Source organism: Tupaia chinensis, unplaced genomic scaffold (assembly GCF_000334495.1).
Source record: "Tupaia chinensis unplaced genomic scaffold, TupChi_1.0 Scaffold000099_1, whole genome shotgun sequence".
Taxonomy (NCBI): Eukaryota; Metazoa; Chordata; class Mammalia; order Scandentia; family Tupaiidae; genus Tupaia; species Tupaia belangeri.
Window position 1 is genome coordinate 5,524,083 of NW_006159563.1, and position 15,179 is coordinate 5,539,261.

General features: G+C 38.0%; 1 protein-coding gene across 1 annotated transcript in view; it reads right to left on the minus strand.

Moving 5' to 3' along the window:
* Positions 1-15,179, minus strand: part of JMY (junction mediating and regulatory protein, p53 cofactor) — a gene marked incomplete at its 5' end in the record, with an annotated part of 94,245 nt that overhangs the window by 53,238 nt on the left and 25,828 nt on the right. Inside the window, 1 exon segment of the mRNA XM_006143539.3 lies at positions 8,969-9,142. Coding sequence (XP_006143601.2) covers positions 8,969-9,142 — 174 coding nt within the window.

The following is a 15,179-nucleotide window of genomic DNA, read 5'->3' on the forward strand; positions in this document are numbered from 1 at the left end:
ACTCCAGCCAGAGCCAGAGTGGAGCAGAGAGCAAATTTACCTATCCAAGCCCCAAGTCTCTCTGCCTTCCTGCCAGAGTCGCCACCCAGCCATGGAACAAGACAATAGCCCCTGGAAAACCTAGTTCATGGTCCCACTGCTGGAGCTGCACCTTATACCTAAGATGGTGGAACAGATTCAGAGGTATCGCTCCACCTCTGTCACCATGGTGCTGACCAGAAAAAAAGTGCCAAGCTGTTTTCAAGTACCTCCTGAAATAGATGAAAATCCACTTTGGCAGTGTCTACACCAATGAAAGATGACAACCACACCCACGATGAAAGGTGACCATCACCTAGGGCACCAGCAGGGACCCAGGACTTCTGTCCACCTGGAATCCCAGACACAGAAATGGAATCAAGGCTATGCACCTTTGGGATAGCACAAAAGCCTGAAGACTCCACCCCTAAAACTCAGGAGGGGGCAGTGAGGAACCAGCATAGAAAACCCCTCAATTCATATGTTACCAGTGGATTCCCAGGATACCAGAGAGAGGAGGGGGGTATCCTGGAATTAAGACCTCATTTTTAGGGAATGCAAGGACATTGGGTTTGTTCCTTCTTTCCTCATTTTTGAGGGAAATGTCGTTTCAAAAGTGGTAAGTCTGGCATTAGGTTTTTAGGAAAAAAATTTGCATATAAGTAGATCCATGAAGTTCAAACCTTCGTTCAAGCGTGGAATGTACACAGCTTCTCTGACTTACTATGACTTTGTTGTGTCTATCAGCAGTTCTTGCCTTTCATTGCTATGCACTGCTGAGAAGTACATGGGATCTTCAAAAAGTTCATTTAACAATGGGTATTATAAAAAAATGCACGAATTTCAACTTTTTTGGTACCAAAATAAATTCATAGTTCGATTCCATTTTTCCATGAACTAACTTTTTTAAAATTACCACAGGGCACCTGTGCTCACCAGAGACAGAGAGAGAGAGAGACAGCAAGCACATCCTCAGTGGGCTGTGGTCATGCCACAATCCCTTCTTCATTTCTCCATTCTGGATTCTAGTCACAAGGCACACACGTCCAGCATGTTTTTCTAGCCCCTGGGGCCAGGAGTAAAACTCTTGTTAGCCATGTCAGATCTGCCTCCCTTAATCACGAGGCTAAAGGGTTGGCCTTCCATGAACTTTCTGAGACCCCTGCATAGTCGACTAAATGGAAACATCACTTTGTTTATCCATTCAGATGCTGATGATTACTCGGGTTTTCACTTTCAGACTATTGTGAAGTAAGGTGGCATGAGTGCCAGAGCACAAAATCTTTTTTGTGAACAGATAGATGCTTTTTATTTCTCTAAATAACTGGGAATCTGGTTATAAGGTAACATGTATGTTTAACTTTTGAAGAAACTGGCAAGTGGTTTTCCAAAATGGTTATATATCACCTTAAAAATCTGGACAGTAGGCAAGCTCTGTGGTGTGGCTGTGCTGTGTTCCTCAGAAGTTGGATTCTACATGGTGACCACAGTTTGAATCCCTGGCCCAATCAGCCCGGCATGTATAAAAGCCCAAGATCCAATGGGCTAGAGGACTGGAGGAAGGAGACCACGGGGAGACCAAATTCTGTGGAGGGTGCTCCCCCACATGTGTGTGCATGTACTTTCTCATGAATAAAGAAAATGAAACAAAAATCCTGCTAACAACATATGAGAATTCCAGTTATTCCATATCCAAACCAGCCCTTAAGAATGTCAGAATTTAGCCATTCCTATATGAGTATCCAGTTGTTTCAGTGCCACTTGTTAAAAAGAACATTCTTTTCCCAATGAAACCCTCTGTCACCTTTCTGAAAAACTGACGGTATAACCATGGGTATATTTCTAAATCCTATTCTGTTCCATTGATTTACAAATCTATGTCAATTCTACAATGTCTGAATTTCTCTAGCTTTTTAGTAAGTTTTGAAATGAGATAACATAAATCCTCCAACTTTTATGTTTTTCAAGATTGTTAAGGCTATCCTAGGTCTTTTGCTTTCCAAATAAATTTTACAATTAACTTGCCAATTTCTAAAAAGAAAACAAACAAAATCCCAAAGTCAAAAATATCTCACTGAAAATAAACTGAAAACTCTCATGTTGGGCCAGCCCCTGGGTCTAGTAGCTAAGGAAACCAGATCTCACTTGACCAGGCATGCAGTTCAAGTCCTAGCCCCAGTGATTTGAAAACCACTCTTGGGCACAAGTTCATGCTTGCCTCAAATCCTGACCACATGGACAAAGAGAAGAAAAAGAACTGTGACCACACCCTATTAGGGGATGACTTCTCCCTCTCCCTCTGTCTTTCAGTAGCAAGTGCCCCCTTCACTGGTGGGAGAGGGGCAATAAACTCATGTGCATAGATTAGAAGAATTAACATTATTAAAATGTCCACACTAGCTAAAGCTATTTACAAATTACAGGTTCAATGCAATCCCTATCAACATCTCAATGCATGCCTCATAGGAAAGAATAAAGAAATCCTAAAAATCTGCAAAGTGCTCCAAATACCCAAAACAATCTTGAGCAAAAGGAACAAGGCTGGGGACCAGCAGATGGCATAATGGTTATGTCGTTGGACGCCCATGTAGTCAACTACAGTTCGAATCCCGGACCAGGTGGCTGAAAACTCATGCTGGGTGCATGTGTGTGTGCGTGCCCCAATTCCTGAGAGAATGGAAGAGAAGGGTTTTTGTGGCATAGCCATTCCCCTGGAGGGTGATTTCACACTTTGTTTTTCTGGTGAATGCATACATCTTATAGCAAAAATTTCTCTTAAAACAAAAAGGAACGAGACTGAAGGCATCACATTATCTGTCTTCAAAATATACTACAAAGCTATAGTAATCAAAACAGTATAATAATGAGCATTAAAACACACAGACCAATGGAATAGAGCAGACAGCACAAAAATAAATTCATATATTTAGAGTCAACTGATTTTTTGACAAAGATGCTAATAACATGTAGTGGAGAAAGGACAGTTTCTTCAACAAGCAGTTTTCAGGAAACTGGACATGTATATGCAGAAAAATGAAACTAGATACTTTCTTTTATCATATATAAAACCCAACTGAAAATGTATTAAAGACTTAAATGTAAGGCCTCAAACTGTGAAAGTACTAGAAGAAAACAAGGGGGAGGAGCTCCATGACACTGGTATGGGCAATGGCTTTTTGGATACAACCCCCAAAACATAGGCAACAAATGAGAAAATAGAAAAATTAGATTATATCAAACTAAAAAGCTACTCCATATCAAAGGAAACTATCAACAGATGGCAGTGACTAAATAGGAGAAACTGCAACCATATACCTGATAAGAGGTTACTATCTCAAATACATAAGGAACCCCAACTCAAGAGCAAGAAAACAATTAACTTGATTTTAAAATGGGGAGAATGGAGGAGAGGGGATTGCAGCGTGGCCATCTCCCCAGGGAGGATTTCTTGCTTTCTATCTCTCTGTCTCTCTGTCTTTCTGATGAGCACACATACCCTATAGCAAAAACCTCTCCAAGAAAAAAAAAAAAAGAAAAGAAAAATGGGGAAAGGACCTGAGACTATAGTTCTCAAAAGAAGACATTACAAATGACCAACAGGCATATGAAAAAATGCTCAACATCACTAGTCATCAGTGAACTGCAAATTAAAACCATAATGAGATATTATCTCATACTTGTTAGAATAACTGAAAAAGATGAAAAACGGTAAGTGTTGATGAGGATGTGGAGAAAAGGAAACCCTGATACAGATATTCCTCAACTTTCAATGAGGTCATGTTCCAATAAACCCACCACAAATAGAAAATATCATTAGCTAAAAGTGCATGTATGAGCCAGCCCTGTGGCCTGGTGGTTAAAGGAGTGAGATCTCATATGTATGGCTGACCACAGTCCAAGCCCTGGACCCAGAAATTTGAAAAATACACTGGTGTGTATGTATGTGTGTACATGCTCAATGGCCTGATGGAGTGGAGAAATGAAGGAGATGGGACTGTGGTGTGACAATGCCCCATCAATGGGTGCTTTCTCCCTGTTTTCTCTCCATTCTGTCTGTCTCTGACAGTGCATTAGCCCTCTGGCCAAAAAAAAAAAAATAGTTTATTTAATAACCCACTAAATCCATCATTAAAGTGAAAAAAGTCCATTAAGTTTGGGACCTCCTGTATACTACTGGTGGGAATGTAAATTAATACTGTCATAAATAAAAATGAGAACTACCATATGATCAGTAATCCTGTACGTTATAGAGGATTCACAATAATCAAGATACAGAAATAAGCTAAATGTCCATCAACAGATAATGGATAAAGAAAATGTAGTACACATACACAATGAAAAGCTACCCAGCCTTTCAAAAGAAGGAAATCCTAATTTACAATATCATCAATGAACTTAAAAGAAATTACATTAGGTGAAATAAGTTTAGGTACAAATACAGCATTTCACTTGTATGTGGAATCCAAAAAAGGTTGAACTCATGACATAGAGAGTAGAATGGTAGTTAGCAGAGGCTGACAGGAGTGATGCAGTAGGGGTTAGGAAGATGCTGGTCCAAGGATACAAAATTACAGTTCAATAGTAAAAAAATAAGTTCAAGAGATCTACTGTACAGGGTGACTACGGTTAATAACAATGTACTACATTCTTGAAAATGGTGGGCCAGCAGGTGGCATGGAGGTTAAGGTCGTTTGATCCCACGTGGTGGACTGCACAGTTTAATCAGACCCAGCTGCTTGAAAAACACACATGTGCATGTGTACACAAAATCTCAAGAGAAGAGAGATGGCAGCATGGCCATCTCCCCGGGTGGTGATTTCTCACTTTCTCTCTCTGTCTCTCTCCAGTGCACACATGCACTGTATAGCAAACTAAACAAAAATAAATAAATAAAGTTTAAAAAAAAAAGAAAGAAAATGTCTAAGAAATAGATTTTCAGTGTTTTACCACAACAAAAAAAGCATTGGGAGGTAATGCATATGGTTAATTAACTCAACCATTCCAAGATGTATAAATATTTCAAAAAATCATTTTATGCATAATTTTTACAATTTTTATACAATTGTATACAAATTTTTATACATTTTATACAATTTTTGATTGCCAATTTTGAAAATTAATTAAAATATCTAAATAAATACACCGATCAATAAAAAACTGACAATAAACATCATGCAGTCTTTTTTTTTTTTTTAGTTTTTGCTATGGTGTGTATGCACTCATTAGAGCCAGACAGAGAGAGAGAGAGAGAGAGAGAGAGAAAGTGAGAAATCGCTCCCCAGGAGGGATGGTCCACTGCAATCTCTTCTCTATTCTCTTAGAATTTTGGACACATATTCACATGTGATGATGTGTTTTTCAAGCTGCCATATCTGGGACCTGAACCACACAGTCAGCTTGTGTGAAACAGCTACCTTAACCTCCATGTCTGCTGGCCTAACGTTATGAAGTCTTATTATCTTTTTAATTAAAAAAAAAATTCATGATGATAATATACGCACACTCACATTGAGAGTCAGACTGGAAAAGAGAGGGAAAGGAGGGAGAAGGTCCAAAGGGTCTGGTCACACCATGATTCTCCTCCTCTGGCCTTCTAACCCACTGGATCCTAGGCACTTGTACCTTTGCCTGACATGTTTCAAGCTGGCCAGGCTGGGGATTTGAACTGGCTCACCATGTGGGATCTAGCTGTCTTTGAGCAATGCATTTCTGTTATTCCACAGAGCTGCACCACATAATCTATTAATATTGTCTATTTCTCCATTTATTTAGGTAAATTTTAATTTTGTGATCTTCAATATACATGACTCTCATATATTTTGTAAAATTAATTCTTAAAAGTTTTATGTCTAGGAATGCAAATGTAAATGATTATTTTTTAAATTTTCAATATATACAAGACAGAAAATGGAAGCTAGTAGATGCTGTAGTGGTTACATAGCTGGAGGTAACCACTACACATAGTTGACTGCAGCTTGAGGCCTGGACCCAGTGGCTTGAAAATCACATTGGATTCATGTGCGTGCTTGTCCAAGATCTCAGGAGGAGAATGGAGGAGAAGGGACTACAGTGTGGCCATACCCATTGGGGAGTGATTTCTCACTTCCCCTCTCACGGTCTGTCTGTCTGTCTCTGGTAAGCACACATGACCTAAGGCAAAAACCTCTTAAAAAAAAAAAAAGAAAATGTAACACGTTTCTATTTTTTAATTTTTAAAAAAAGAATTTTATTTATTATTATCATCATCTTATAATTTGCTATAGGACATGTGCACTTACCAGAGAGAGAGAGAGAAAGTGAGAAAACAAGCTGCCAGGTCTGGGACTTGAACTGCGGTCACCCGTGTGGTGGGAGTCCCGTGCCTTAACCACCACGCCACCTCCTGGCCCCCACATAACTGCATTTTTAATATCGGTAGTGTGTTCCGTAACTTTACTAACCTTAATTATTATTTTTAGTTTTTTTTTTCACATTCCTTAGGATTTTCTACATTCTTAATTGTGTGACCAATAAATTAAGCCTTACTTCATCCCTTCAAGCTTATCTATCTTTTCTTCCTTTTTCTCATGCCTTTTAAAACTAGCCAGAGCCTCCAGAATTATACTGAATAAAAGTGCTAAGAGCTGGCAAATTTGCTTTGTTTGCAATCTTATGAGGAAAGAATTTAGTTATTTACCATTAAGTACGGTGTTAGACAGGTGGTTTTTGTTTGTTTGTTTTGTTTTGTTTTGTTTTTTTTTGGAGAGATTTTCACTGTAGGGCACGTGAGCTCGCCAGACAGACAGAGAGAGACATAGAGACAGAAAGCGAGAAATCACCCCCCGGGGGGATGGTCACGCCGCAATCCCTTCTCCTCCATTCTCCTCTTGGGATCTTGGGCACGCACGCACACGCGCCCGGCGTGAGTTTTAAGCCACCGGGTCCAGGACACGAACTGCGGTCGACTACATGGGAGTCCAGCGACATAGCCATTACGCTAACTGCTGGTTCCCTTTTTTTTTTTTTTTAAATACATGTCCTTTAGCAGGTTGGAAAAGTTGTACAGGCTTCCTAGTTTTTTGAGTTTTTATCACAAATGACTACTGAATTCGGTCAAATGCTTCTGCATCTATAAAAATAATCTATTGCAGGTTTTCCTCCACTATTCTGATAATCCCGATAATATGCTAAATTACACTAATTTTTTTTCTGTTAAGCCAATCCTGAATTTCTAAGATAAACTCCACTCGATCACAGTAATTATCCTTTTTAGAGAGTACTAGGTTCTACTTGATTGTATTATGTTAAGGATTAACAAAGTACATTCATGAGGAGATACTTATCCATAGTTTCCTTTTTTCTGTAATGCCTTCATTTGATTTTAGTATCAGGATAAATCCTGGTCTCATAAAATGAGATGGCAAGTGTTCTCTCATCCTTTATTTTCAAAGAGTTTCTGTAGAATTCATCTTATTTCTTCCTTAAAGGTTTGAGAGAATCTACCAAGGATATCAATGAGAATGAGTAGATCTGACATTTTCTTTGTGGGAAGGTTTTTATTTATAAATTCAATTGTGTTAACAGATATAAAGGTACCAAAATTGTTCTATAGCCTTGAATCCCATTTTGATAACTTGTATTTTTCTTTTTGGAGAGACTTTTGCTATAGGGCATGTGCACTCACCAGAAAGACAGAGACAGACAGAGAGAAAGCGAGAAATCATGCCACAATCCCTTCTCCTCCATTTTCCTTCGGGATCTTGGGCACGCATGCACATGTGCCCGGCATGAGTTTAAGCCACTGGGTCCGGGATTCGAACGGTGGTCAACCACATGGGAGTCCAGCAACATAGCCATTACGCTGGTCCCCAGATACCATTTTAACCAAAATGCCAAGTTAATGATAAAATCAATAATCACTACTTTTCAGAAATACTAATAAAGGACAGTTTAACAATCTGTGGACCATGCTGCTCTCCAACTTTCTCATTAGTAAAGACATGTTTTACCTTTGCAAATGTTTTCAAATATATTATTCATCCCTTTCCCCCAGGTATAAATTTTTCAGAGAAACTGCTAATTTCTTAAATACGTATTTGTATATAATGATACTCAAATTTAACCAGGTATACAAAAAATAGTTTTAATGCTCTATTTCAGCAACATTTCCATGTGAATCACACAGTGACTTTAATTTAAGGTCAGCTATAATACCAAACTTATAAATGCTTGCCTTAAAAACATGTAATACAGGGGGCAGCAGTTAGCATAATGGCTATGTCTCTGGACTCCCATGTAGTTCGACTGGAGGAAGGGGATCACAGCAGGACCAGACTCTGTAAGAGGGTATTTTTTCTATCTCTCTGTCTATTAAAGTACTTTTGGGACCAGCAGTTAGCGTAATGACTATGTCGCTGGACTCCCACGTAGTTGACCGCAGTTCGCGTCCTGGACCCGGTGGCTTAAAACTCACGCTGAGCACGTATGCATGCGTGCCCAAGATCCCGAGAGGAGACTGGATGAGAAGGGATTGCGGCGTGGCCATCCCCCCTGGGGGGTGATTTCTCGCTTTCTGTCTCTCTGTCTCTGTCTGTCCTCTGTCGGTCGGGGGAGCACACGTGCCCTAAAGAAAAAACCTCTCCAAAAAAAAAAAAAATGTACTTTCTTATGGGGACCAGCAGGTGGCGTGGTGGTTAAGGTGCTGGACACTCCCACATGGCAGACCATGGATCAAGTCCTGGACCTGGCAGCTTGCTTTCTCACTTTCCATCTCTCTCTCTCTGGTCAAATAAAAATAAAATGAATGAATATATAAAATTTTTTTAAAAAAAGATAGTACTTTCTCTCAATTATGTACTCTATCATGAATAAAGAAAAAGAAATTTTAAGCTCCCCTGGTAATTTAGGATGCATGTCCAGCCAGGTTGAGAACCGTGCAAAGAACAGGCTACTATTTAGGCTTGAAAATTACCTTGATCTGCTGTCTCCGTAGCATGGCAAGTTCTCTCATGTCCCGGAATGGCTGCAGTAAATACTGATAGAGTTCAGTTGTGGCTTCCGCAAGGCTGCTGTAGGCTTCGTCCTCCATCTGATACAGGTCCAGAAGCTCCACCATGCTCTCTATATTCTTGTGCTTATCCAAGAGCTGTGGAACAATAAAGTTTCACTAGTAACAACATCAATTTTAGTAACATATAAACTCCTTCCTTATCTATCACCTTTGGACCCTCTAACACTGAAACATACAAGGAAACTTTAAAATTTACGGAAAAATGAAATCAAAGTACAAGTTGATTCTGGTGCAAATATGCCTTCTCCACGAGCTTTTTGAAGACTGCACTTAGAAACAAGAGAGAACTAAACAGACTGACTGCCTTTCATCATTCATCTCCATGTGTCAGATATCTCATTACTCAAGACTCTTGCATCACTCCTTTGGGACTCCTTAAAGTCTACTTGGCTTTAAATCGTTAAAATTTTGTCCATCATCTAGTAGTTTTCAAATGTACATAGAAAAAGAACTGGAACCAAGAAAACCACTTCACTACTAATTCACAGAGTACTTCATCAGCTCTTTAATCTTCTTGCCATTCCTTTCTTCACGCTGATTTGGACCATTTCTTTAGAGTTAAGAACAAATATAAACTATGTTTTAAAAAAAAAAAGGTTTTAGAGTTCTGTTCTCAAACATGCAAGTAGTTTAGTTACCTTTAGCTGCTTTGTATTTGAAAAGCTTTTATTTAGATCTTGCTCCATTTACAATACATTCTTTGGATGTATGTAGTAAATAAAGCTTTTTTTAAAAGCAAAAAAAAAAAAACCCACCTTTCTTTAATTCACACTAACACCTCCTTCAAAACAAGTTTTTTTAATGTTGAAAATGACTTTATTTTTAGGCTAGAGGGCATGTGCATGTGCGTGTGTGCAGGTGCATGCATGCGAGAGAGTAAGAGATAAAGCACATCTTCTCAGAGCCTGGTCATGCTCCAATCCTTTTATTCCCTCCAGTTCTCCATCTTGGCAGGACCCTAGATGCACATGTGTGCACCTGGCATGTTTTTTAAGCCACTGGGGACAGGACTTGAACTCTGGTTAATCATGTGGGATCTTTCTTCTTCTGCCCAGTACTGAACTGCTGCATGATGGAGTTGGCCCCAAATCAAATGATTTTTGGATGTTGTTTTGAAAAGGCATAGCCATGGTGGTGCAAATGGTACGGCACTATTATGTAAGGCTGAGCACACATGCAAGGCCTGGGTGCAGTTCCTAGGGCAACCTAAACAGGCCAGGTACAGTGGTGTGCCCTGGTAATCCTGACAAGAAGATCAAAACCCATGAATGCTGTCCACAAACAAAACAAAACAAATCCCCTCCATTCTCTCTCACTTAAAATAAATAAATAAATAAATAATAAAATAAAATAAAAACACCAAACAAAGTCCTTGCCTCTACTGAAGAGCTTAAGCCTGACTACAGACAAACATCTCTGCATTCTTTGGTACTCACATGCCCATGCACATTTTCATTCATTCCTCAACAAATATTGTTTGAACATCTGTTCATGGTAGGCACTGGTCTAAGGAGCTCAGCATACAAAAATATGGTCCTGGTCCTCACATAGCTTACAGTGTAGTGAATAAACAAAAACCAAACTTTTTCCTTTTTTAAATTCAAACTGACAAATAATACTGATTATTAATAAAAATTTTAAAAAGATTGTAATAAAATAAAACCAAGGTTCCACTAGGAAATGTAAGAGGTGGAGAAACTAGTTTAGAGAGCAGATAAGAGGGAAAATGTCTACAAAGAAACTTAAAGAACTGAAAGAGCCATGTAGCAAGACAGCGCTTTACATTTATCCTTGGTTTCCATTTACCTGATGATAGCATTATCTTCCCCCAAGACACAAATTCTTCTACTCTACTAATACCTATAGTTTCCACTATCTTTTTCCCACTTTCTTGCTATGATCATACTGTTTGTTCTTAAAATTATACTGAATCTAGACTTTTATTTCCTGCTCAGGTTTTTGACACAAAGTGCAACAGCACCTAGATAGTTTTCTGCCTACTATATTATTAACAATCATCATAAACCAGATAACCTACAGTAAAGTGCTCTTATGACGAAGTGCTGTGCAAATATTGGCTGTCATTCTATTGTTTTAAAGCTATTTAACCCCAATTTACAAAGCTGAAGTAGAGAATTTTTACTTTCGTTATTAACTGAATACATCCATCAGACCAACTCTTCCACTGGTAATAAATACAACTCTGGGGGAAAAATTTACAAAACTACTACCTGAAGGCACTATAGAGTGACCAAGGTAGGTAAAAATCGGAGGGGCATCAAACACTTGAAAATAAGAGAGACCCTGAGTGATTTTTTTTTTTCCCATGGCTTTCAGGCCAAGGGTACCCTAGTAGGTACCAAAAAAGGGGAAATATATGGATAAAAAACATGGATAAAAACACATTCTTGTTAGCTTCAAGAATCAGAGGACAGAGTTCATTTGTTTTCAAAACAAATGTAGCTACGAGGGAGAGTGAGGGGGATAGTCTGACAAGGAAAAACGCCTAAAGGAGAAAACACTAAATTTCTGCGTAAACTCTACTCAAATCTCTAGCTGATCACTGGAACTATGGATGCACAGGACAGGTTCTATGTGCAGTCCAGATAAAACTTAAGCATAAAAACTTACTATTTCAGCTGTATGTTGCTTCTTTTTTTTTAAACTGCCAGAGGGTGTGCAGGCTTGTGTGTGTGCGTGTGTGTGTGTGTGTGTGAGAGAGAGAGAGAGAGAGAATACCCACAAAGGCATAATCACACTGAAATCCCTTCTCCTTCATTTCTCCATGTATTGGAATTTTGGGCACCCAGACACATGCACCTAGGGTGTCCCTCAACCTACTAGGGCTGCAATTTGAACTGTAGTTGGGCATGTGAGATCTGGCTTCCTGAATCACCAGGCTACGGGCTGGCCTTTCAGCCATTCCCTTCTGTAAGGAGGCAGAGTGGACTATTTGAATCCAATAGAATTAACTGTCTGCTAAAACAAAACTGTAAAAATCAATACTTTGTGGGGTCAGGTGGTAGTACAGTGTAAAGCAAGACATTCTGCAAGGAAATTCCATATGGGAAGGTCCCTAGTTTAAATCCAGAGACCTTCCTGAACATATTTGGCACACATGCGCCGATGATCTGGGGCTGGCTGAAGGCTGAAAGGGAAGGCATTTGGCAGTATCAGGACCCTGTTAGGAGTGCTAAGTCTCTCTCTCTTCTCGGTGTCTTTCTTAGTCATGGAAGAAATGGATGAAAATAAATAAATAAATAAATAAAAAATAAAGAATCAACATTTTATGGTCCCAACTAACAGAATTCAGAGACTCTACAATGCCTGTGATCTAGTCCAAAATTAGTATTTCTACAAAGAAACAGGAAAACAAAACTCAATACTAAAAAGGCAATCAAGGGAGATGAACCACAAGATATGAATTTAGCAAAGATTTCAAAGTAGCTATTACAGTGATGCTAACGGTCACAAAGGAAATATAAAGAATAAGCAAATAGAAAATCTCAAGAAACAGAAACAAATAAATAAAAATACATCCTAGAACTGAAAAATACCTGAAGTAAAAAATTCACTGGATGACAAAGAGTTAAAGATAAATGATGTGACCTGGAAAAGGGGGAAAAATGAATAAACCCTCAAGAATTCATAAGACTATATTAAGGTCTTAACATATATTTAATTGAATGATTAATGAGGAGAAAAGTAAATGAGAAAGTATTTCAAGAAAAATCTAGCTGCTTTAAAATCTTTGTCTCCTAAATTCGTATCTGTTTCATCTTTTCCTATTTCTTTATAAGTCTGCTAATTTTAGATTATACCCAAATTTTTTGGTTTTTTTCGGAGAGGTTTTTTTTTTTCTTTTTTTTTTTTTCCCAAATATATCAGAGTTTATTAGGATCCTCCAAAAACTTGCCTCTACTAATAGTAATTTATCTAGAAATTTTAAACAGGGCATATTTGGGGGTAGGGGAGGCCTGCCAAGCAAAACTTACTAAATGATACGGTATATTATTAATAAAAATCTAGGCAACTAAATCTTTCTACAATTCGTCCTTTAATAATTTTTTGAACAAAGTCAATTTAATGAATGTGGAGTGTGTATTTTATTGCAGGAGAAATGGGAAAAAATAAAATGGTTTGATTTCCCTGAGAAAAATATAATTGCTGTCACAATGACTGAGTAATAAATACATGAGTAAGTTTAGCAAATATACTACTTCGAGTGAGGTTATTTAGCTAAGGTTTATACTCCTGACATTTTTTTCCCCCATTTTTTAAAAGAATTATTTATTTAATTTTAAAAGATTTATTTATTTAATTCCATTTGTTACTATTTTTATGTTTTTCTTTTTACCTTTTTAAATTTAAATTTATTTATTTACATTCATTCACTATACATCATTACAGCATACAAAATGAGATTTCCCATCCAGAATACACTGTATATTGACTCAATCATGCACAGCAACATACGTGTTATTGTCACCAAATAATTCTCCATTTCTTGTTTCCTGTATATTTTGCTTTTTTTTGGTCATCCTTGATTTCCTATTTCCCACCCTCTGCCATGTCCCACCCTCCTCCCACAATGTCTCTGGTATCCATGGTTGCTTTCTATGCCTTTTTCCCCCATTTTATTGATTTGCTAATGAACTTAATTAATCTAATTATTTCCAATAGCAAACGCAGCAGATATATACATATCCATGAACACAACTCTGACTTTAGGCATAAATCTCAGTGAACATACTATAGAATAAACATACTATAAAGTAGCACCTAGCTGGGGCTATATAGCTTTACTGCAGTCATCAAAAATGTTTTCATCTTTTTTTCTCCTGAAACTTTTTTTTTAATTAATTAATTTACATTCATCCCCTAAGCATAATCACAGCATACAAAATGTAGTTTCCCATCCAGAATATACTGCATAGTGGCTTAATCATGCATGTTATCATCAATAATTTTCCATTTCTAGTTTCATATATAAATATATATTCACCCCTATGTCTGTCCCTCTGTCCTTTCCCACCCTCTTCTCACACTCTCTCTGCTGTCTACAGTTGTCTTCCATTCCTCCCTCCCCACACACATTTTATTAATCACACAATTTCTTAAATAATCTAACTACTTTCAATAGCAAGTTCAGCCGGTAATTTCAAGAAAAGCAGTTTTGAATTGGTAAGGAAATCTGCTTAAAACTTAAAGCCTGGAAACAGGTTAGTATTCTGTTCAGATAGTAGGTATATGAACCTATCGATGCTCATGTCAGGACAAAAACTCTTAAAACCGGACAACAAAGCCTAGAAGAAAAGCAGCAATATTTTAGTCAAGTGTCACAGAAATGCTATTTCACCAGTTCAGTCTCATGTACTTAAATCTATCTTCTGTTGTGGTTCGATCTTCCCAATTAAATTCTGGGGTATAATACTCAACTCCAGACTTGTCCCTATGATTAAGTTGGCCATTTTCTTAGTTTTTGAACTCTTATGTCTGTGTCTGCATTTAATTTCCCTGACATAGCACTCCCTTGAGAACTTCTTGGAGATCTGGTCTGGCACTGGTAAATTCTTTCACGTTTTGTTTATCTGGGAATGTTCTTGTCTTTTCTTCCAATATGAAGGATAACCTTGCCGGGTACAGTATTCTTGGTTGAAATTGCTATTCCCTTAACACTTTGAATATACTTTCCCATTCTTATCTCGCTTGCATTGTTTCCAATGAGAAGGCTCCTGTTAGTCTGATGGGTTATCCTTTGCAGGTAACTTCCCATTTCTCTCTCACAAATCTTAGTATCTTGTCTTTGTGGTTTTGGTTAGTCTGGCTAAAATGTGTATTGAAGATCTTTTTGGGATTCTATTTGGGGTCCTTTGTATTTCTTGGAACTGGATCTTTGAGTGCCTCTCTAGGTTTGGAAAGTTTTCTTACAGGATTTCATGGAATAGATTATCAATGCCCTTATGGGTCTCTTCGCCTTCTGGAATGCCAATTATCTAGATGCTTGGACGTTTGATGGTATCTAGTACTTCTGGTATACTATTCTCAAATTTCTGGGCAATTTTCTCAGTCTTTGTGGTGGATTTTTCTAGGCCAGCAATTTTCTCTTCTA